This window comes from Fringilla coelebs (genome assembly GCF_963513975.1).
Source record: "Fringilla coelebs genome assembly, chromosome: 17".
In the NCBI taxonomy this organism is placed as follows: Eukaryota; Metazoa; Chordata; class Aves; order Passeriformes; family Fringillidae; genus Fringilla; species Fringilla coelebs.
In genome coordinates, this window is record NC_140043.1 from 9,912,268 (window position 1) to 9,936,359 (window position 24,092).

Here is a 24,092-nt window from a genome sequence, read left to right on the forward strand (position 1 = left end):
TCCCTCCCCCCCCCTTACCTGCTGTACCCTCAGCTCCGCCCCTCTACTCCTCCCAGGGGGCGTCTGCTGACATGATGTCACCAGGTGTCCCCGCCCCCTGTTCCCACGGTATCACCGCCCCCTGCCCAGTCCCTGTCCCCGCCCCCTGTGCCCATTGCGTCCCCGCCCCCTCCCCGGGTTCCCACGGTGGGAGCACGCCCACTGCTTCCCCCCCCAGCTGTATCGGTGTTCCCAGTGCTTCCAATTTAAGTGTTACAGGGCAAGAAGCTGTAGACCCAATGCAGGGTCCCACTTTGTCATTTGCTCCTGTTACGTATCAGCCTGCAGCACAAGGGGGAGCAGCCCCAACTGCTAATTGGAGTTCTTTTGGACGTCAATTGATTAAAGAAGTGTGCAAGGCACACAAAGAGTACGGGCCACACAGCCCATACTTCCGTGGCCTTTTAAATTCTGAACTAAGTAGAACTGTGGTAGTCCCACATGATTTAAAACAGCTTTTCTCATGTCTCATGACTTCCACAGAATTCAAATTATGGGAATTAGCATGGAAACAACTGCTAAAGGAAGCTCTCCCAAGCTTGCAGGCTGATCCAAACACAGCAAGAGATACCAATGGCATACCAATTACCATTGAGCATCTCTCTGGTGAAGGCCAGTGGTCTTCACCCTCATCCCAAGCTACTGCAATCCCTGTAGAAACACTTGAGAAAGTCAAAGATGCAGCTGAAAAAGCATTCTTTTCCCTCCAACCTGAGGGGCCTTTAGAACCTTATAGTAAGATCAAGCAGCAACCATCAGAGCCTTTTTTGAAATTTGTAGAACGGTTAACTAGAGCTATTGAAATACAAGTTAAAAAAGAGAATGCAAGGGAAGAGGTTTTAGAGGAAATGGCATTTACAAATGCAAATGAACAGTGTCGAGCGGCAATTTTGAGTCTTCCCCTAGAACCCCCCCCTACACTAAAAGATATGCTTCTAGTCTGTAACAGGAAAGTGCCTCTGATGAGTGTTGCTGAAGACACCAGACCAAAGCTGCTGCCAAGACTCCCTCAGCGTGTCGCCGTTGCCAGCCCTGCACCCATTCCCTCAGCACAGCAGTACCCTGGGCAGCAGCGAAGACCAGCACTGGTTGACCCCACAAAGCCATGCCTGCTTTGTAATAACCTTGGGCACTGGAGTAGCCAGTGCCCCCTGAAAAGGCAATTTGATGAGTTTATAAATAGCAACGGGGGAGAACTACAAGCACTCCCAGGGGGTCAACAACAACAAAAAAACTGAAGGCAGAGCGCCAGCCTGTCAGGCGTGCTGACACAAAAAGAGCAGGCCAAGGGAATAAGGGAAGCAAAAGAAACCAAGTGCGCGGTAATGTTAATATTTCTGTACGTGAAGCAGATGCTTCAAAGACCATGTCTGCTAGTTCATTGTTGCAAGTGAAACAAAATGACCTTTGCTATGATTTAAGTAAACCTGTGTTAACCGCATCTTCTGTCAATGAGCCTTACAGGTTGCAACTGACAGAATCACTCCACCTGGAAGACACTGACTGGCATTTTGTCTCTGTCAATCCGGAACAGAAGGGTACTTTGCACAAGATTCCTTGTAAGTATCTCGTCATTGGGGACACCAAACACACACCACGTGAGATCGAAATTGCTCCAGGAGTGACAACTTCAGATTCTGAGCAATTCGTTCTCGGGCTGCACTGTTTCCACCCACCCCTGTTCCTTCCCAAAGGTCAAATTATTGCCCAAGCTATCCCTGTGCCATGCTTGCCTGAAGGCACCGAGAAACAAGGGCCCACAGTCGCCCGGGTCCAAGTTATTGGGAAGGACAAACCGAAAGTCTGGTGTAATGTCAGTGGGGGTGGGGAGTCAAAACGCATCGAGATGCTTGTAGACACTGGTGCAGACTGCACAGTGATTCCAACACAAGAATGGCCAGCACATTGGCCTTTGCAAAACGTGGCTGGTCATGTTCAGGGTGTAGGAGGCATGCAATTGGCAAGACAATCCAAAAGCGTCATCCAAGTTGAAGGACCAAACGGACAATTGGCAAATATCCGTCCATTTGTTTTAGATTATTCAGAACCATTGTTGGGGAGAGATTTAATGGCCCAGTGGGGTGTCACAATTGATATTCCAGACTCTCCACAGGATTTTTGTATAGCGGTCATTGAACAACAGCGCTGCGCCCAAAAACTGAAGTGGAAAACAGACAATCCAGTTCAGGTAAAACAATGGCCGCTCAGTAAACAAAAAATAAAGGCGCTCGAGGAGCTAGTGGAAGAGCAATTGAAAAAGGGTCATATTGTGGAGACCACGTCCCCGTGGAACTCTCCAGTGTTTGTCATTCAGAAGGCTGACAAAAAGAGATGGCGGCTCCTCCACGACCTCCGACAAATTAATAATGTTATTGAAGATATGGGCTCTCCCCAACCTGGTATGCCATCTCCAACAATGCTTCCACAGGATTGGAAATTAGCTGTTATTGATATAAAAGATTGTTTCTTTCAAATCCCTTTACATGCCGACGACGCGCCTCGTTTTGCATTTTCGGTCCCCTCAATCAACATGGAAGCCCCTATGAAAAGGTATCATTGGAAAGTTCTGCCTCAGGGCCTAAAAGTCTCGCCAGCGATCTGCCAGCGGTATGTCTCTTCCCTGTTGTCCCCAGTGCGTGCAGCCGCAGTAAAGGCCATCATCTATCATTATATGGATGATATCCTTGTGTGTGCCCCCAATGATGATTTACTTACACATGCGCTTGACCTAACGATCGATGCATTGATTGTTGCAGGGTTCGAGCTCCAGGAAAAGAAAATTCAAAAGATGCCACCTTGGAAATATTTGGGCTTAGAAATTGGAAATAGGACCATTGTTCCTCAAAAACTAGAAATCAACCCGAACATAAAAACCCTTGCAGATGCCCACAAGTTGTGTGGGTCCTTAAATTGGGTAAGGCCATGGCTAGGTCTGACTAATGAAGACCTTGACCCTCTTTTCAATTTTTTGAAAGGGGGAGAGGATCCGGGTGCTCCTAGGTCTATTACCCCAGAGGCACAGAAAGCTCTAGAAAAGGTTCAGATTGCAATGTCCACAAGACAGGCCCACCGGTGTCGGCCTGACCTGCCATTCAAATTTATCATCCTAGGTAAGTTGCCACATCTCCATGGAATCATTTTCCAATGGGATGAAAAACAAACACGTAAGCCAAACAATACACCTAAAAAGGACCAGGACCAGAGGGACCCTCTCTTGATCATAGAATGGGTTTTCCTCAGTCACAAAAGGTCCAAGAGAATGACAAAGCCCCAAGAGCTAGTAGCAGAACTGATCCGGAAAGCAAGGACCCGGATCAGGGCGCTAGCAGGATGTGACTTTGAGTGCATTCACATTCCAGTTGAGTTTAAATCAGGACAAAATACTATGAAAATATTCGAACAATTGTTGCAAGAAAATGAAGTGTTGCAGTTTGCTCTAGATTCCTACTCAGGACAAATTTCTGTCCAGCGGCCTGCCCACAAAATGTTTGAACAAGATGTTCAATTCACGCTGAAATTGAAGAGTGCTTTAAGTAGGAGACCTTTAAAAAAGGCTCTGACTGTCTTTACAGATGCGTCCGGGAGGTCCCACAAGTCTGTTATGACTTGGAAGGATCCTCAAACCCAGCAGTGGGAGACGGACATTGCTGAGGTGGAAGGTTCACCTCAAGTTGCAGAATTGGCTGCAGTTGTTAGGGCTTTTGAAAAATTCTCAGAACCATTCAACCTGATTACAGATTCTGCATACGTGGCAGGAGTAGTATCCAGAGCAGATCAAGCAATACTGCAAGAGGTGTCTAACATCGCACTTTTCGAATTGCTCTCAAAACTTGTAAAGCTAGTCACTCACAGAGAGCAACCATTTTATGTGATGCACGTCAGGTCACACACTAACTTGCCCGGGTTTATTGCTGAAGGCAACAGAAGAGCAGATGCTCTTGCTGCACCTGCAGTGATGGCCACTCTCCCAAATGTTTTTGAACAGGCAAAAATCAGCCACCAGCTCTTCCACCAAAATGCACCTGGCCTGGTTCGCCAGTTTCACATCACTCGAGAACAGGCCAAAGCGATTGTGCACACATGCCCAAATTGCCAACAACATGCACTCCCTACAGTGAGTACGGGAGCAAACCCAAGGGGATTGAACAGCTGTGAACTGTGGCAAACAGATGTGACACACATACAGTCATTTGGGCGGCAGAAATACGTTCATGTTAGTGTAGATACATTTTCTGGAGCGGTCTATGCTTCTGCCCACACAGGAGAATCATCTATTGATGCCATTAAGCACCTGTTACAAGCTTTTTCTTTCATGGGCATCCCCAAGGAGTTGAAAACTGATAATGGGCCCGCCTACAAATCCAAGGAGTTCGGGAGCTTCCTGCAGCAATGGGGAGTAGAGCACAAAACTGGCATCCCCTACTCCCCTACAGGCCAAGCCATAGTAGAAAGGACTCACCGTGATATTAAAAGAGTCCTAGACCAGCAACAGCAGATTCTAAAAGTAGAACCTCCCCACATCCGGTTATCTAGGGCGCTGTTCACAATCAATTTTCTGAACTGTTCTTTTGACAGCCTGAATCCACCCATCCTACGCCACTTTGGGGGGAGCAGTCATATGCTGATGAAAGAAAAGCCCCCGGTCTTAGTAAAGGACCCTGAGACTTGGAAAACGGTGGGACCTTACAAATTGGTTACATGGGGACGTGGATATGCCTGTGTGTCCACCCCCTCTGGTTTAAAATGGGTTCCTTCCAAATGGGTAAGGCCCTATGTTCCCAAAGTCTCAGAGAAATCTTCAGAAGTGCCCCAGGTTGCTAATGCTGCCTGGAGAAGGAAACGCCGTGTGCATTCTCTGGAGGAAATTCCATTGAAGCCTCCTATCTGGAATAATTTGTAATATATGTTTGTCTTAAGTTCCCTTTTACCAGTTTAGATCCCTCTGTTCGTGTGCAGTCTCAAGACACCATGAGACCGAGCCTGCTCCTCGTCCTGCTTGTGATCATTTCTCCAGCAATCTCCTGGATAGTCCCTCAGCCCAAAGCAAACGTATGGACTACCTTGGCCAAAGCCCTTGGACAAGATCACATTTGTCTCTCCACAGCAACAGCCTCTGACCCCCTGTCAACTTGCCTGGTAGGAGTTCCCTTTAAATCCTCAGAATTCCCAAACGAAATGTGGGATGCTTTAAATGAAGTGAACCTACTCGCACCTTCTCCTGGCCGCTATCCTGCTGACAATCCTTTACTGTTTTGGAAAGAGTGGGCAAGAAAGTTACCAGTGCCAAAAAGAGAGCCACAAGAGTTCCATCTCTTAGGCTCCATGAATGCAACCTTTTGCATTCACTTTAAATTCAATTCCCAGTTTCCATATCAGGAAGCTAAACGAAACACCTATCCAGACCCTAGCAACCCACACTACACGGACAAAAACTGGTGCAAAAATTCAGTGCTAGTAATGCACTCCTCAGGTGGTGATTATAAGCCTCGTGAACTCCCTAGAGGTACGTTTTTAATATGTGGAGACAGAGCATGGGCAGGTCTCCCCCCTCGCCTGCTTGGAGGTCCATGTACCTTTGGCAAGCTGAGCCTGTTAACCCCAAATCGAACAAACCTAATACATTGGCAAATAAGAAACAATACACATACATTGGCTATCCAAAAAAGAGACCTAAGGCAATTAGACCCTGACTGTAATTCGGAAATTGTTCACTGGTCCAGGCTTAAAGCCACCGCAATTACAGTCCTTCTGCCGTGGATCTCGGCAGCTAAAAGCATGGGGGAATTAGGCCGATTGGAATGTTGGGTTGCAAAACAGGCAAATCTCACTTCTACTGCCCTGAGTGACCTCTTATCAGACGAGGAAATTACCAGGCAAGCCACAATTCAGAATAGGGCAGCCATAGACTATCTGCTCCTTCTGCACAACCATCGATGTGAAGAATTTGAAGGTCTCTGCTGCCTCAACCTGTCATCAAAAGCAGAGAACATCCATGCCATGATCGACAAGATGAAAACCATGGTGAGCGACATCAAGAGAGAAACTGACGACTGGCTGAGTGGACTGTTCAGAGGCTGGGGACTCTCGGGCTGGTTGGGATCTATTCTGAAAACTGTGTTTTCAGTACTGTTAATATTAATTATTGTTGTTGTAGTTGTTAGCATTGTTTTTGGACTAATCAAACGCATGGTTCTCAAGTTGATTTCAAGCTCATCTCCCCCTCCTGAAGTTTACCATTTAGAAGCCCTTAGTGCTCCAGTAAATAGCATAGAAGCCTCAGTAGAAAACACTGACCCTCCTGTAGAAGAACCGATTTACCAACCATGGTTTGGCAACCACTCTGCCCCACAAACCCAGTCCTCTTCTTTTTAAACAAAACTAGGGGGAGATGTTGCAGTGTGTTGCAATCTCCTGTTTCAAACTCCCAGTCCTTTCCCAGGTATAGCTTTCCTGTTCCCCTCCCCCTTTCTCTTCCTAAGTGATGTCCATCAAACTTAACAGTCCAGTAAGAGCGTCGTGTGATTGGTAGAAGTTCAAGGATGCCCCTCAGCCCTGGGCCATTGGCCTGTCCAAGTGTCATTGTCCCCTGAGACTCGCCCTCTCCCACCTGGTTGGTAGCTCACCTATCCTCTCCCCTCCCCCTCTTCCTGAGCTTAAAAGGACCTGGGCACCATGCGGTCTTGATTCTACTGTAGCTGTTACCATATTCAGACATCTATGATCCTGGAATAAAGCTCTGGATTAAACCCTGCGGTAGAATCCACTCCTTTCGTTCTTCACCTAGCCTAAGGACTATCACCGAGGTAAACCTGAGTTTCTACCAGCCTGGACTTCTCAGTGTCTAGCTGCAACCCCTAACTAGCCAGAGGGATCTCTGTGGCGGAAAACCACAGCAGCTGCCTTTGGCCGAGCAGCGAGGGCTGGACGAGCCCAGACACGTGCTATCCGGTAATATTGGAATAATACTCCAATATTTTCCTTTTATGTTTCCTTGCATGTACCTCTGTTACACTATACCTTAGATTCTTTGTAGGGCTTTGAAGGAGTTCTAACAGTTTGAAATAATATTTCCCATTTCTTTCTTAAAAGGCTTATGCAAATTTAGTTCTGCTGACAGTGTGAGATATGTGTTATCTCCAGATGTCTTCCTGATGTAGCTTTAAAAATTAGTGAGTTCTTATTCCTATTTTATTTGGATAGGTTTCATAGTATAGGAAAGTCAAGGTTTCAGGTCACATAACCTCAAGGTTTTTTAGTTGTTGTTGTTGTTGTTTGTGTCTCTGTGATAAAAACATGAACAGGCCAGAATGTCAGACAATTTACTCTTTGTCTGAAATAAAACTGAATTGTGAACTCCAGGTTGATGCAGTGTTTCATTTTAATAGTGTCAGTTCGTGCTTGTTTTGCCTGTGTCTCCTCTTTTGAGTGAATTTAGTGCTAATAAAAGTGAGAGACTCTTAAGAGCAGCCAGAGCCAGAAGTACCTGACAGATACAGGCTGGCAAATGTTAGCTCCCTGTCTTGGTTAGCTTGATCTAGATGCCTTCCAAGGTTTGATTTCTCTGAAACAGCACCTGCCAGTTAAGCTGTTTGAAAGTTTTATGATATTGAGGGGCTATTTTGTGTTTCTGCTGCTTTCTGAAATGCTCTTGTCTTCTGTTGCATTGCTTCTAGACCTTCTGCTGTGGTCTCAAAACCAAAGCACAGACAGCCCAGGCCACCTTGCTGAATGCAGCACCAAAGGAGCTTGGTCTAAGTGCACCCACAATTTCAGGTGGGGTTGGTGTGTCAGGATTTATCAGTGAGGCTCTAGGCAGCTTTAAATTACTGGAGATACCATCTCTGTGGATTGCTTCTGCACAAGCTCCCTGTTTCTCAGCTTCTAGAAAAGAAACCCTCTGGAATTGCATTTTTACCTGTGTGAGAGATGCCTTCAGGTTGTCAAATAGCTCCTTAATTAGTTTATTTTCTTCTTTGCTCCAGGGGGTGAGTATATTATTTATTCTATGCTTCCAGACTTCTGTTAGTCTGCATTTATGCATTTTGTCTTCTGAAGGCCCCAGCAGTGGGCTGGCCTCTGGGGTGGTATGAAACACACCTCTCAGGCAGACACAGCGCTTCAGACTTGAATAATGGTGGAATATTAATAGCAGCAATTATAATTAAAACAGTGCATTAAAATACCCTGGGGTGCTGTTGCTCAGTTAGTCTGTACCCCTAAAATTTCAGAGGAAAGGCATAAATTTCAGTTATTTCCACCCACAAAGTGAGCAGTTGTCTCATTCAGTGACTGGAGCAAGCTTTCATCCCTGCTGTGGATGTTTCATTAGGACACAGCTCTCCCAGAGGGTCATGGTGAAGTTTACATTAAAGCCAAGATAAAAATGACATTGAAGCTTTGCTCCTGTACTTTCTACACTGCCTGAAAACAAATGCTTGACCTCTAGCTACTCCATTGCCTTATTGCCTTGGAGTTATTAACCCCTGTACCAAGAGACAGGGAATTTGTGTTGTGTTTGCTCAGGGAGGAGCTCTCCCCTCCTTTGCCTGACAGAGCTGGGAATCCATGGAAGCACTGGGGGGAAAGTTTCTCATTTCTCCAAGTGCAGGGCTGAGCAAACAGCCTGGAAGGAGCCGGCTGAATGTGTGTGCCTGCAGATGAGGCATGAGGAAGGGCAGGATTGCTGGGCATGCAGGTGGTGGTACTCACCCCTGCCTTTCTCTGAAGTGGCAAATTAATTTAACTCTGCAAACACTGAGGATGTGAATTTAAAATGTCTGTGGACAAGATAGAAAAGAGGCCAGGCAGCATGAATTGAAGAGGGGAGTGGTTTCTCAGCAGGTTGGTTTGTGCAGGAACAGTCAAGTGCTGCAATGGCCAAATCTCAGAGCCAGGAAAAGGCTCTGAGTGTCCTTGGCCTGCTCAAATTCACAGCCTTACTTAAGTTCGTTGCCTGGTCTAGGATGTGTGCCTAATTTCTGTCAACCTGAGTGAAAAGCAAGCACATGTTGACGTGTTTTTTTCTTTAAATTAGGATAAGAGCTCATAAATATAAAAAATCCCCACGCACTGCACTGTTTTGCTGCTATAAAGTGTGTGCTCTAGGTATTAGCTGTGTGCTAGACAGTAAATGGGGCTGGATTTTTTTAAAAACTTTTTTCATTTCTAAATGTAACCAAAGCTAAATAAAAACACCAGAGTTTTCTCAAGTTATACAAACTGAAGCAATATAGTTAGAAGGGAACTGTTGTTAACATTTAACTTTGAAGTACATGAAATTGTTGAATACTGTGCTGTTCACCTCTAACTAGCCTTTAATTTAAACAAAAGCTATAAAAGTGCAATTAGGCTCCAGTCCAATGAAGCACTTAAATATGTTCCTAGTTTTAAGTGTATGAATAACCTCAGTGGAGTTAAGACAAGCTCAGGTGTTTTCCTTGAATAGGACATTTCACAGAGTAGCTGTAATGCATAGGGAACAAAAGCATCACTGGGGAAGATGTAGGGAGAGTAAAGTCCCATCTGCACTTCAGGATTTGGCTGCACTTGCCTAAGGATTTATCCTGTGGGATCCTGACCTAGAGCTCATGGAGAGCTTTGGATGTGTTCCATCATCTGGCTGTCAGGCAGCTTCCTACCCACACACAGCACATGCACCTTCCTTCGTCCTCTCTGCCTGACTCAGACTCTTTATGAACACTCTGCTGCTGCCACCAGGCTCTCTCCTCAATCCCATATAAAGCATCTAAACATCCTGGATTTAATACTCCCATTTTCAGTGCTAAATCAATGTTCTTTATGCATTTGTTCTTGGAACACTGCTCTATTTGAACCATAATTCCTCCCACGTACCATAAACTTTGTTCTGTTTTTACTCTGATAGGAATTGATCATTTAAAGTAGGAGGAAGCCCGTGACTGCTGTTCAAACATTTCAAGGCTATTGCTGGTTAGTCAAATGAGCTGGTGCACCACCTCAGAAAAGGGCTGTGATTACCAGGGGAGCATTACCCTGCTGGGCTGCAACCAGCCTTGCAGCAGCTGGGACAAGCCAAGATTAAAGAGATTCTCACTACAATTTTGGCAGGCAGTGGTGGAGTTGATCCAGTTTATGGCTGACCTCCCATTTGGTGGTTTACTCCTCCACCTATCCTGTATTTGTACATAGGTAGAAAGAAACATTCTGCTGCATAACTGAATTTGACCAAAGATTAAAGCTGGTCTCCTGTGAAATACACTGGAGCCTATTAAAGAAGGGATTGTTTGCCAAATGTTGTTGTATATCCTCCCCAGACCATAAAAAACATTGTTAGCTGAAGTGATAGTGGAAAAAATATTGCATTCCTCTATTCTCCTCCTTACCACTACAGTGCAACGTGACAGCAAACCCTTAATGAAATTCATGAAGAGCTCTGCAGCAGTTACCTTGAAAACTTTTTTATTGCCCTACATTTCCAGGTAACACTCTGATACTCAGCCTCTGTCCAGCACCAGCAGCGCCAGCTGAGGCAGAGAGATAGTCAAAATGAAACAAAAGTATCTGGAATTTTTAATGTTAAATACTTGCAGTACATTTTTAATAGTCAGGGATAACTTCCTGTATTTACATATTATTATCTGAATAACAAATAGCTTCGAAGGCACAGCAAACTCTTCTGTGCAAACGGAAAAAGAGTGAGCTTACTCTTATGCATTATTTATTGAAAATAATTCCTTTGATTTCACCAATTCCACTGCTTTTCCTTTATGTCTGGCACGGGCTCAGCAGTGGGAGAGGAGCTTCAGAGGAGGTGGTACCTTCAGATATGTGCCCTGCTGCTGGATGGCTGGGCTGTTACCACCTCACCCCCAATCATCCCTTTGCCACAAAGAACCTTTTTGGGATCTTGATGCATCATCTTGAGTGGAAAAGTACTTCTGTGATGGGAAAAGTGCTAACAGCCACTGCTGGAGTGCAGCTAAAAGGCTTCACATGGCTTGAAGAGCAATGACCCTTGGTGGCAGCAGCAAGGAGTGGGACAGCCAATTTTGTGAATGCACCCTGGAAAACATCTCCTGGCTTTCTGGATGGCTCTTTGTGAACCTTCCCTGTCTGAAACACGAGATTTTAGTTTTGGCAAAGCTGAAATGAGAGTGTATATTCTCTCTTCCCCACAGACAACATGGTTCCCAAAATTAAGTTTTTAAAAAGTAGTGTTTTCCTGAATGTATTTTGCTGATACAATCTTCAAATCAAATTGACACAATGCCTTTAGTTTGCCATTTATTTCATATAGTTTCATCAGTTTCACCAATTTTTATATTGCACTTACCTTCAAAGAGCTCTCCAATCTCAAAGCAGGATTTTCTAAGACTGCCTTTACGGCTCTTTTTTTAAAAGACAATTCTTCTCTAGTTTTTGCTTTAAAAGGGTGCAAGCTAAGAATTCAGTTGGAACAGAGGCAAAGATATTTGCAAAATCTTGAGAACCACTAAACAAGCCATTTGTTTTAATCACCTAAAACGAGGCAGAATACAGTTCACTTGGAATTTAGCTCAGCTCCTCCTTAAATTTAAAGTGCAGCACCATTAAAAATAAAGTTGCACAGGGGATCTGTTTTCTTTGGGGATTTTTGGGAAGCATTTGAAAGCAGATTTCAGCCTCTCCATTAATTTCCAATGAGCCTAATGCTTTGTGATGCAGCATGCATACAGCCAGAGGCAGATCTGGACAGGCACACTGGGGGATAGAGTGGAAATTTTTTACAGATGGTATTTCAAAACATATTAGTGACTCAAGTTAAGTTACAAAAAAAAAAAACAAGGCAAAGTCTTTTTACTACAGAAGGATGTGAGCATGAGCTTTGAGCCATTTTTCATGTTAATAAAGAGGCTTGTTTTAAAAGTGATTGAAACTAGTTTTAGCATTTTTATATGTATAAATCAATAAGGGTATTAGACATAATGGCATGTTTCTGGTATTGTTTGCCTGAGGAAAACCAGAAATAGCTCAGTGAAATAGAAGGCCTCTTCTTTTATGTGTGCAGCAGCTACTTTTGAAGAGTCTAATAATCTTAAATATAAGGGTTAATATTCTCTACAAGTAGAGTCATCTTGCTGCATATGTTAACAATGCATATATAGTGTGCTATCAGTCACTGATTGACAGTTCTCAGGGCTTTCCATGATAAATATAAAGATAATTTGCTTAGAGAAAGGAGGAATTAAACCAAATAGAGCAAACGTGTTATAAAACAAAAGGCACAAACATGTGTTGGGTTTTTATGAGCAGAGGAATTAGTCACAGTTGTACTGGCCTGGAATTTAAATGAAAGGGAAAAGAACAAAAAACCAAATCTGTCATTCTCAGGGAACCCTTGTCCAATGTGTATTATTGAAAATTGGTGGGGAGCTTTAACCTACCTGTGTCCAGCTTGAAAGGACTCTCTCCTTCATAAAAATATGACAGGACAGAAATTCCTGTAAACCTGGTCTTTCCTGTAGGAAACAGGACAGTGAAGAGTCCTAAGGTACAAAAGACAGTTATTTTAGGAAGGCTGCTGCTGTTCCTCAGTCTGCAGATCCTACAGACATCAAATCCAATTGTCCAGCCTGGGAATGTGGGAAATTCCCAGGACCAGATGTGTACTCATTGCACATTGCAGTCATTTGTTTGTGGCTGACATGAAAGGACATTTTTCCTTGATACAGCAAGTGTTTGAGGTCAGCTCAGGTGCAAGGACTTGGCCTGGTTTCTTTCTGATGAGTGTAGGGGATTTCTTTCCTAGACTTTTGGATGCAAAATAAGAAAAAAATATGTCAAGGAGCATGTGAAAAAAGCTGGTGGGAATTCCCACGGTATGGAGTAGGTTTAAGATCTCACTTTATGAGAAAATGATCATCACCATCACTGTATATGAGAAAAGATGCAGAAAATGTTATTTTAGTGGATTTCCTCAGACTTACAGCGCCAACAAGAATTGCACTGTATCTTGTGCCTGCAATTCTCCAAACAAATTCAGGAAGAAGGTGTTGATTTTTCTGCTGTAGGATATTTCAAAGTGGAGGCTATTCCATAAGGACCACAGACTGGGAAGAAGGTATCTTCTGGTATCACCATAATTTCAAGGCTTTTTCTGAAAATGGCTCATGTCTCTTCTTACCTTACTTGAAAACACAATGGGCTGTTTTTCTCAAGGTGCACAGAGCATCAGTGTTCTGTAGCACTGCTCTCTTGTTCACAGTTGTATTTTTATGATGTGTTCTTAGGAAATTAATAAATATTTGAGTATATAATGAATATATAGGAAATGTCTTTATATTATGTGTTCTTTGGAAATATCCCTGAGCTGCAAAACAGGGGGAGAAAGCAAGAACAAGCCTTGAACTCAAAAAATTTTCCATTCGGGTTTTTGGATCGGGCAGGAAAATCCAGCCTCAACAGAAAGAGAACGCTGTGCCATAACACAGTTAACATCCTCTGCTGAGAAGGAGAATTAATTAGGAAGGAGTTGGAGCCTCTGGCTGACAGATTCATGATCCATGAAGCTAATCAGTTTTGTGGCCTGTCACTGCTGCTGCTGCAGACTGGTCAGCAGCTGGATCCATGCTGGGGAACGAGACATTTGCAGCTTGTCACGTCTCCTCTGTCGTGCCAGTGTGGAAGAGGAAGGTAATGTTTAGTTTATTTCTGCAGCTCAGAAAGTTACTATTGCATCCAGCACTAGCTGTAAAGCCTCAGTGGGTTTCTGGAGAAAGAAATCAGGCACTGAGCTAGACACTAAATTTAGTGATTTAGCTGTGGTAAATCGTCTGTGCCTATAGGAGTCACAGTAGCATTTAGGTGCTAAAAGGCAACCATGTAGGCAAGATTAGTCTGAGCCTTTGGTTTAACAGGGCTCAAAATACACATTGACCTAGTGATTAAAAGTAGTATTTGTTAGCATTAAAGAGAAAGAGTTCAATAATCTTTTAAAATATTTATCTTTGTCCTTTCATTGATCGTGTACCAAATAAGGAGCTGTTCCAACTTGTTCTCCTGCTGTGGCTATAAAACATGAACACAGATCATTCTGAAGCTTTCAAGGTACAGAGCATGTAGGACTGTAGGGGCAGGGTTTGTTTTTTTTATTTTTTGCCAGAACTGCAGATGTTTCTTCAAGCCCAGCAATTTCATCAGTTTTGTGAAGGAGAGAAACCTTCAGTCATCTCCATCCCAGTAGTTCATTGGAAAAACATATCTTGTATTAAACACTTTAAAGATTCATGAAGCAGCTTTAATTTTGTTTGCATTTCTTCCTGAAGGGTAAAGCTGTCAGAAATCTCTAAATGCATTGCTTAATCCATTTCCAAACTCAGTATATTAAGGTCTGCGAGCAAAACTCATTTTTGGAGTTTAGCAAGTTTAGAGACAGGAAAAAAGGGCAGGGGAAATAGAGCAGGGAAGATGTTTCTTTTTTTTTTTTTTGGTAATGCACTGAACTACCTGACAGTCCTTCACAAAACACAGGGCAACCTAAATGGACTGTAAGAGCAGCCTGATAAATAGAGGACTTCATGTGTTTCTCTTGGATCAGATACAAAGAGAGTGAATACATCTATCAGGGAATGAAGCTTCAGCCAGAAGAAAATTTCCTTCCCTTTAATTCCTCCAAGCTTTCAGGGTTGCCATGAGCAGGTTCATGTGCAGCTGAGCACCTTTTGTTTTCTCATGTCCCAGTTTCTGATCTATGACCTTTTTATGTTAGTACATGATTTTTTTCCCCAAGTTTCTGATCTGCCAACCAAAGAGCTTTTCCCGTTTTCTTATGAAACCTGCAAGACAGATCTCACAGTTGGGCTCAGGAGGCTGGCTGGGAAATGTTCATTTAAGGAGCCAGTTCAATGTAAGAGAATGAATGAGTGAAAATCATCTCTAGAATAGAGAAAAATGATCTGAAAGGAAATACCTCTGGGTTGCCAGCCAAGCTCTGCAGTAGCAAATACAGAATGAGAACACTCAAAGCCCTTTCCCAAGACAACAGCAGGATGCCCTAGGTTTGATGCTTGGCATGCTCTATGAAAGGTGCCTGCAGGGCTGTTTCACATATCAGGTCTAATCCATCCTCAGCTGGCCCATGGAAGTGATTAGCCATGGCACTGTCAGCCTTTGCTGGAATCCCTAGTCCTGCAGACATCCAGCATTGTGTCCCTGCCCAGGTACCTGTGTGCCCTGGAGACCTGGGCTCCTCTGCTGGTTGTACCTCTGACAGTTCTGAATGCTGATTTAAAACCACAGGAATATTGAATGTAAGCCATGCCTGCCCAGCTCACACCATCTTTAGCTACCACAGAGGTCAAATGTACACTCAGTTCTTCCCAAACTCAGGAGTGTTGGATGTTAACAAGACCAGGTTTCAGCTGCCAATTGCTGAAATTGTTCTTCTTCACACAGTTCCCACCAGTGTGGTCAGACCTGGTGCAGAGAATGGAGACTCTGGTGGGATCCAGCTCCCTTCCCTGGCAGAGCACTGGGAGCTTCCAGCACTCAGGCACTGCACAACCTCAGGGCTGAAAAAGGGATGATTTCCAAATTTCTTACCACAGTTCTGTTGGCAGTAGGGCTGGAGGATTATAAAGGTGTGCCTTGCTACTGCATTTCGCACAGTTTGATTTCTTCTCATTCTGGTAATTTTCTTCTCAAAAGAAATAACAAAAGTGGCCAGTCTTGTGCTAAGCTGCCCCATCATTAGCTCAGAGTTTCTTGCCTGATCATTTCCTCTGTGTCCAGGCTGCTGCTCCAGCCCTTTTCTGCAAGGATGCCCTTTGGCTGGTTGGAAGTCAAGGCTTGTTACAGCCTTCCCTTTCCCTCTGTAATGAACATCCCCTGCTGCCTCCTCCAGGGCCAGTCCAGGGCTGCTGCAAGGAGGTCTCTGTCACTCTTTGTGTCCCCTGCTAGCAGGCACCACTGGCTGGCCCACTGCAGGGCACTTGTCAGCCTCTGGCTGAGCAGAGGTGGCCGAGGTGACAGCCACGGCTGTGCCTTGGCTCACGTCCCTGTTTGGCTGGGAGTGTCAAACTCTGGTTAGAGTTTCTTGGAATGAAGGAAGTATTGACTGTAAATTGCTGTGTCTGGTGTCTAATTAGAGAACACTTTGGGAAGAACTCAGGCAACAGTCCAGCAAAGCACTTAAAGCACCCACTGATTTTTAAGGAAAGACGCCTCAACTGGGATTGCTCACGCTCTCAAACATCATCAGAAGTGTTTGGTGGTGGACCAGTAATTTCTCCTGACTACCTCAGCACATCAGTCTCATTTTTTGAAGTGACCTACGGAGTTGGGAGTTCAAGGTTGACTTGAAGTCTGCAGGAAATAAACCCTTAAATCACTGCTGGGCTTTGGAAAGTGCTCAGCTGGACAGCTGCTTTTGCTGTTCTTCATCCTCACTGCAATAAATAAATTTATGACAGGTTTTAAACTACTGCTAAATCCTGAGCTTTGCTTTCTCCCATCTAGGTGTTCCTGTTGCAGTGGCACTACCAAAGATATTCCAATATATATTGTTTGGGGTGCTCTCTCCAAATGCAGTCAAAATGCAGTTTTTCAATTATGCCCTGCTAATAGAAAAAAAAAGGGAAGAACTAACAGGTAAAAGATTGCAGTAAGAAGTGATAGGCATGACTTCATCCAGGTGGAATAAGAAATTCAAACCAGCTTTTTAGCTAAAGCAGTCCCTGATGCCCTACAGTGCAAGTAATCACTGAGAACTAAGGCATGAAAAGTCCTGTGAGCCAGCAAGGCCATGGAGCCCCACTTGGGACAATAGTGCATTGATTTAATGTGATGAAGAACAAATAAATCAAAAATTAGGAGGTTATGGTTTAGGTGTGCTGGTTTTAAAGCTAGAATTAGGGTTTTTTTTCCTTTTTTTTCCTCTGAATTAAAGTGGGAGGATGGGAGGATTCAGAAAACCACTGAAATTAGTCCTACTTGTAGTTACCCTGTAAGTCTGACCAGGAACATGAGCTGGGTGTTTCATTTCACTTGCCAGTCCACGTTTCATTTCAGCCCACATTGTTTTATTTTCTTGGGCCTGAGATGTGGATCATTTGTCCTTGGTCCCCAGCTAGAGTAGGAATTGTTTTGTCTCCCTACCCTGTGAAGAGAGCTCACCACCCCCTAATATAAAGCTCAGAATCACACACTAAAACAGTAAAAAAAAATTAAAGTTATATTTTATATATATGGGGGCTGCTCTGATTTCCTGAGGTGCACTTTGGGATGTGTGGGGGACTCCAGAGAAAATTGCTATCAGCTAAAAGATGTCCCTCATCACAGGAAATCTTGCAAAGTCCATGTCTTTCCTGCTATTGCAGTATTCCTGATGCACTTTGATAAGTCAGCGTGCTCAAGAGGAAAATTGCATTCAAAAAAGAAATTCAGAAACGAGGGCTGTGTCAGAGCATTCGTGCCTCCTGAAAACCTCTATCCTTGTTCCAGACTTATTTTTAGGCTGTGTAAGAAATGCTGCTTGGCCAGAAGTTTTACTCAGTGGTGCTCTGTGTGGCACAGGCCACCAGCAGGCTGCCAGTGTGTAGCTGTGGTAGCACTGGAATCAATGATGAGTGCTCAGGTCTCTCAGCAAATAGTGCTGGGATCAGGAATTATGAATAATTACACTTTACTAGAATTCATAACTGACTTCCAGAGGTTACCCAGCAGTCAAGCATTTGTCACCTGCCCTATCCCCATGACTGCTGATAGTGGGGAAAAAAAGTGATTGTTATGCCAAAGTAATGAGCACAGAGGTCAGAAAGTTTGATAAGAGCAGGAGAAGTCATTTTCTGTGATATCATTAGCAGTATTTTAGAGAGCAAGTTCAGCAATTGCTATGGTAATTCTGGATGGCTTTTTGACTGTCAGAACAGGTGGGTAGTTTTTAAAGTTAGCCTCTCTGCTAATGGGGGAGAATCCCACTGAAATAAGGCAGTGTGGTGTTACAGAGGGGCAGGGGCTGAGGGCTTGGGAAGCAGGAGCTCTGCTCTGTGCTGGGAACTCCTCCAGGCCTCAGTTTTTCCTCTCAAAATGGTAAAATATACATCTCAGTGAGCAGCACAAAAGCAAATGGTGAATGAGGATGCAGCAGCCTAGAAAGGCAATATCTCAGAGGGAGCAGACCTGTACAACAACCACCATGTGTTTGTTCTTGCTGCACAAACTGCACAGTCACAAAGGGGGGCAAGTGCTCTCTCTGTGGGAAAATGCAAAATTTGCTTGAGCCAGTGCTGGTTTTAAAGTTCTGCTGCAGCTGTGAGTTAGCAGCAGAGCTGCTGGTGGCTCCCCTGGGAGCACAGCCAGGGTGTGCCATTGTAGGATGGTTTTGAGCAGAGTCATGGATGGTCCTTTGGTTTTTAGGAGATGCTTTTAACAGGGAAGGAGAGCTGCTACAAACCTGTGTGCATGCACACACCCTGGGCTTTGTGCTGGGCTGATGGAGAGGGCTGCTCCAAACCAAGCTTGGTTCTTTGGAGCCTTTACCACATCTTTCCTTGGGCTTGGAATGATGCCTTGAATAGGCTGGCCTAGAACAGAGGCTAGATGGAGTTAAAGAATAAAGTAGGGATTTATTAAAAGGCCTCAGCGGATCCACCTTGGGCAGCACAAGAGCCCAGCCAGGGCTGCACCCAGGGTGAACCCAAAATGGTCACAAAATGGACAACTGGTCATGAGATCTCTATTTTTATAACTTCTGCTCCATTAGCATATTGGAGTTAATTGTCCAATTACAGCTTTAGCCCATGCAGTCACAACCTTTTTTTTCTGTCTTCAGTCCATGTTGTTGTTCAGTCCAGGCTCTTGGGCCTGAGATTTGGATGATTTGTCCTTGGACCCCAGCTAGAGAAGGAATTGTTTTGTCTCCCTTCTCTGTGAAGAGAGTTTACTCTCTCCTAATATGAAGCTCAGAAGTACACACCAAAGCAGCACAGAATCTGAAAAATATAAAACCCGATCCCTCCATGGGTGGAGAGCAAGGAGGAGGAGGATGCTCTTCAGCCTGTTTTGGCTCCCACTGGCTGCTTGGGCTCTAATTGTGTCTTTCCCCTCTCCAGGTGCAAGCAGATGAGCTACCCCGAGGACCTGCCCCAGATCTCAGTGGTGTTCATCTTCGTGAACGAGGCTCTGTCCGTCATCCTGCGCTCGGTGCACAGCGTGGTGAACCACACCCCATCCCACCTGCTCAAGGAGATCATCCTGGTGGATGACAACAGCGACAACGGTGAGCTCCTGCCCCTCTGCCCCTGAGCACCCTGCCCCTGTGATTGCCAGGTGTGAAATGTAAAGGGGTTCCTTGATGGGAGGGTGATTGAGCCGTCTGCACAAAGCTGTGAGTAAATATTGACTATTTGCATAACAAATTATGGGGATGGACCCTGTTGGTTTCGGTGGAATCCTAACAGAATGAATGGCATTTATGGAGGCAATCTTGATAGGATGCTTTTCTCCAAATCCAGAGGAATGTCATCATCAACAGAATAAAAATTTAAATTCTGCTCCCAAGGGAAAGCGAGGCTACAGATTCTCCTTAAAGACACTTGCTACTCTTTTATATGGCAGCACATTGTTTCTTCATGATTTAATCCAAAATCCAAGTACTGGTGAGCATATAGGGTGCTTTTATCAGCATGTTTCACAATACAGTCTGTTTGAAGATTCTCAGGATACAAGGGACTAGAGCTGTCGTGTTTAAATCTGGACATTACACTTCTAGAACTGATTAATCTTCTAAAATCATATTTATTTCCAATAAGCCTAAAATTTAGCATTTCCTCCTCAGATCAACAGTTTTAAGTTCTCTGTTTTAAGTTGCTCTTACTCTTCAAGTAAGAGCAGAGTAGGGAGAACTGAGAAGGGAGAAGGGAGAGGAGAACTGAGAGAAGAGACAACTCAAATGAAAATAAGCTCCTAAACCTATAGATTTAAAGAACGTATTTATGCAATTCAGATTTCAGTTATGTCAGTGTAACCTGTGGAGTAATTGTGTGAGACTGCAAAGTGTTTGAGTCAAGGCAATCCTGAGGAGAATTGAACTCATCATTTCTCAGTGAACTCTTATATGGCTTCTCTCTGCCACTCTTCTAAATAACTGGAGATTTATCAAGTCTTTGATTCTAATGATAATGATTCTACTGTCTAATATAGATCAGAAAAAATGAGGCTGCTAATGTCCTGGAAGCTTCTCCTAGTTTTTTCTGATAAAGATATTTAGGCAAAAGCCACTTTATGAATAAGTTGCAGTGTAAATGAATTACCAAACTACATTGATTAAAAAAAAAAAAAGACCATTTTGGTAATTTGCCTGTTTATAAGCCTCTTGAAATGAAAGCTGAAAAAGGGTGAATGAGCTCTGCTCCATCTGTGATTGAATGCCTGAAAATGAACAAAAGAGAAGTCTATTTGAGATCTTCAATATCCATTTAGTTAAAAGGGAAAGAAGCCTAGTATTGAAGAATCTTAATTATATTTAAGGGAAAACCCTGAAAATAAAGGGAAATTAATTGCGATCCGAATTACTTCTTGACCCAAAATCCATTGAGGTTATCTTTCTAACTCCTACTGAACAGCATAATTTAGAAAAAAAAATAAAAATCACCAGACTGGCATGTTACACTTGCTTATGGTGAGAATTGCTCTTCCAGTTGTAACCTAATGCAGCTCATCAGAGAATCAGGAGAGTAATTTTTAAAAATACGTAGACAAACTATCTCTTCAGCACCATACTCAGATGCATCAGGCCATATTAAAGTCTCTGATGTGTGGGGAATTTCTCTGGGCTGAAACCCCTGGAACTGCTCCATGCCTCAGTTCCAGTTCTAGGTTTGTATCTCCGAGACTCACCAAGGGTTTGGGAATATTTAAGGACCCCTCTCCCTTCCTGTTGCAGAATAAAACACAGCATTGCAGGGCCTTTCTCACTCACTCTAAATGCCTGTGTGGGTTTTGATTTTGCCCTGCAGTCGAGCTGAAGTTCAACCTGGACCAGTACGTGCACAAGAGGTACCCGGGGCTGGTGAAGATCGTGCGCAACAACAAACGAGAGGGGCTGATCCGAGCCAGGATCCAGGGCTGGAAAGCAGCAACATCCCCTGTGGTGGGGTTCTTTGATGCCCACGTGGAGTTCAACATTGGCTGGTGAGTGCTGGCTGTGCCCAGAGGGGCAGTGGCACAGGGATGTGTCAGCTGCAGGGATGGGGAGGCTCTGGTGGTGCTCACAGGGGTCCCAGGGCGAGGGAAGAGATGAGAATCTTGACTCTGTGATTTATTATTTTATGATACATATTGTATTAAAACAAAATTATATACTGAAGCTATACTAGAGAATAGAACAAAGGATTTCATCAGAAGGCTAGAAAGGAAAGGAAAGAAATGATAATAAAATCTTGTGACGGACCAGAGAGTCCGAAACAGCTGGGCTGGCATTGGCCATTAATTAAAAACAACCCCATGAGACCAATCACAGATGCACCTGTTGCATTCCACAGCAGCAGATAATTATTGTTTACATTTCATGTCTGAGGCCTCTCAGCTTCTCAGGAGAAAAGATCCTAGCAAAAGGATTTTTTTCAGAAAATATGTCTGCGACAGGAGACTGCAGGGATCAGCTCAGCAAGCACTCCTGAATTGTGTTCCTGATTATTGCAACGTTGCTGACAGGCTCCTGCAATGGCTGCAAGACCATAAAAAAGCTGCTGTGCCTGGTCTAGCACGGCTCTGTGGAGAGAGGAGGAATTGGAACCACAATGGGTGTGAAATCCCAAAGCAGTCAGATGGGGACACACCATTAAGGAGGCTCTGGGCTGGAGGATTTCAAGTGCTTCTTTTACCTCCTCATCATTTTCTATCATTTCTTCTTAGAAACTTGAATAGTAATCTGATTTCCTCATAAATTTTCTTGCATTTACATTTGAGGGAAACATTAAATTATTGCCTGCAATTTTAATAGGGCTTGAAATTAGCATGACTTTCTCCATCCCCTTTTGGCTTAATGGGCCAGAACTGCATTTGGAATAAATCTTTGTAGCACCACTCGGTGGCCAATATTTGGCATTACTGGAAGTTGGGACTGTAGGAGCTGATCTGTACCATCAGCTGCAAAAGGACTTCTGGGACCTTCAGCATGTAAAACATGCATTTTCCAAAGATAGGCTGGTATTTGATAATGATGATGCAGAGTTATAGTGGAAATGATTATGCTCTGCAATTCTGGGAGATATCCTCAAATTAAAACTAAAAATAGCTGTACTTACAACTAGAGAGAAACTTAATTGCAAAGGAGTAGAGTGTTTATTTTTATATGTTCATGAATATCTTTATAAAATGGGAGGTGCAATAAAATAAGTCTTGTAGTGCACCTGCTTTATGTTCATCCCCTATTTTTTTTCCTTAGGACTATAATAGCAGCTGTAGTAATTTTCTAGAAGCTTAAGAGCTGGTATAATTTATTTATTTGCTTTTAAAGCAAGTAGATATTTCAAATTTTTTTCAAACATTCATCAAGGGTAATACCAGCTATGGGACAGGGTCAAAGACTGGAGAGAGCCTGCTCTGGGTGCTGTCCCCAGTGCTTGTCCTGCCCAAGCTGCAGTTTTCTGGGGCTGGAGGAGAATTTTGTTATCATTTTAGAAGGACATTGACTGAGGTAGTGTAGCCAGGGAGGATCAGCAATGGTGTCAGTAAGCAGGAAAGGGTTGTGGTTGCTTTGGGGTTTGTTAGGGTTTGGTTTTTACTGTACTGCTTTGCATTAATGTCAGAAAGGGTTGAGATCAGCACAGCCAGAACCTGGAGTGCTCAGGAAATGAGTGTGTATACCCAAGACAAAGATTTGTGTTTTCTGCACCCTCCTTCCAGCAGAGCTCCCAGGTCCCAGCCAGGCTCTGTCCCTGCTGTGGGGCACTCGGTGGTCAGAGGGGACAGAAACCTGCTCCAGAGCCTCCTGTGTCCCTTCATTTCAACCTGTGGGCTCAGAGCTTTCCCTGGTGTTTCTCCTCTTGCCCTGCTCCACCACTTCTCCCAGTTTTGGTTCTGTTCACCTGTGCACATGGGGCTGCCTGTCATCTCCATTTTCACCTCATCTCCTTTGACTGGGAGGAGCTGAGGTCCTTCCATCTGGACTGCTGTATTTTTTCCCTCCAGGTTAGCACTGCCCCCACTCCACAGCCCTACAAACTCAGGGATCAGCTGGGAGTCTCTTGTTAAAGCTCTGCTGTTCTGTTCTCCCACTAAGTTGCACCTTGCATGAATATTTCCCCCATTTTCAATGCTTATTTATGTATTCAGAGGCCACGTGGATTGCTCCCACTAAAAGCTGTCTATGGATTATTTGTGAGGCAATTAAAAAGAAGCCAATTCCTTTACCACAGAAAAGAGCATTTAGCTTTCTGTTTGGTTTGTGTTCCATCTAAAAGTCAAGTGCCTGCAGTGCAATTTAGTTTCCCAATCTATGGCTGCTTTACCTGCCTAATCAGTTGGCAGATTAATTCATAAAGAATCAAAGAAGGACTTCATCACTTTCTCATGAAATATGCAGGACTGACAACAAAAAAAAACACTTCTTTAAACAATAGTGGCCCATTTACAGGTGGCTTTTTGCCTGATATCATACTATAGCATTTTATGGGCTCTCACAGCATTGCTCTCCAGGGACACTTCTTCTAAACTAAATTACAATCTGGTAGGATATAAAAAAATACTCTGCAACCTGGCAGGTCAAATTAGCTATTGAATTATTTATTTTGCTGTGCTTAATTGCTGCTTTTTGGCTTCTCAGGTGTAGAAATATGTTATCTCAGGGCAGTGATTTTCAATTGACCTGTTCCCCTTAAGGCTTTTGATAGTGTGAGCCAATACAGCTGCTGTGAGAGTGGAAGTGGAGGGGACTGCCTGAAAGGGAGGCCATTGCTATTAATTCTGAAATGGAATTATAAATCAGAATTACAGGCTAATGTATGTGTACATTTCATTTCTAAAATCCTCCCTGTCCTGTTGGAGTAGAACCTGGTCTGTTTTTAATGGTTTCTTGGTGTCAATGGGAGTCAGCA

At 43.9% G+C, this 24,092-nt stretch overlaps 1 protein-coding gene across 1 annotated transcript in view; it reads left to right on the top strand.

Moving 5' to 3' along the window:
• The window catches only part of GALNT9 (polypeptide N-acetylgalactosaminyltransferase 9), a gene marked incomplete at both ends in the record, with an annotated part of 191,833 nt that overhangs the window by 93,796 nt on the left and 73,945 nt on the right, over window positions 1-24,092 (top strand). Inside the window, 2 exons of the mRNA XM_084217225.1 lie at window positions 19,107-19,273; window positions 21,012-21,186. Coding sequence (XP_084073351.1) covers window positions 19,107-19,273; window positions 21,012-21,186 — 342 coding nt within the window. The remainder of the gene's footprint in view (window positions 1-19,106; window positions 19,274-21,011; window positions 21,187-24,092) is intronic.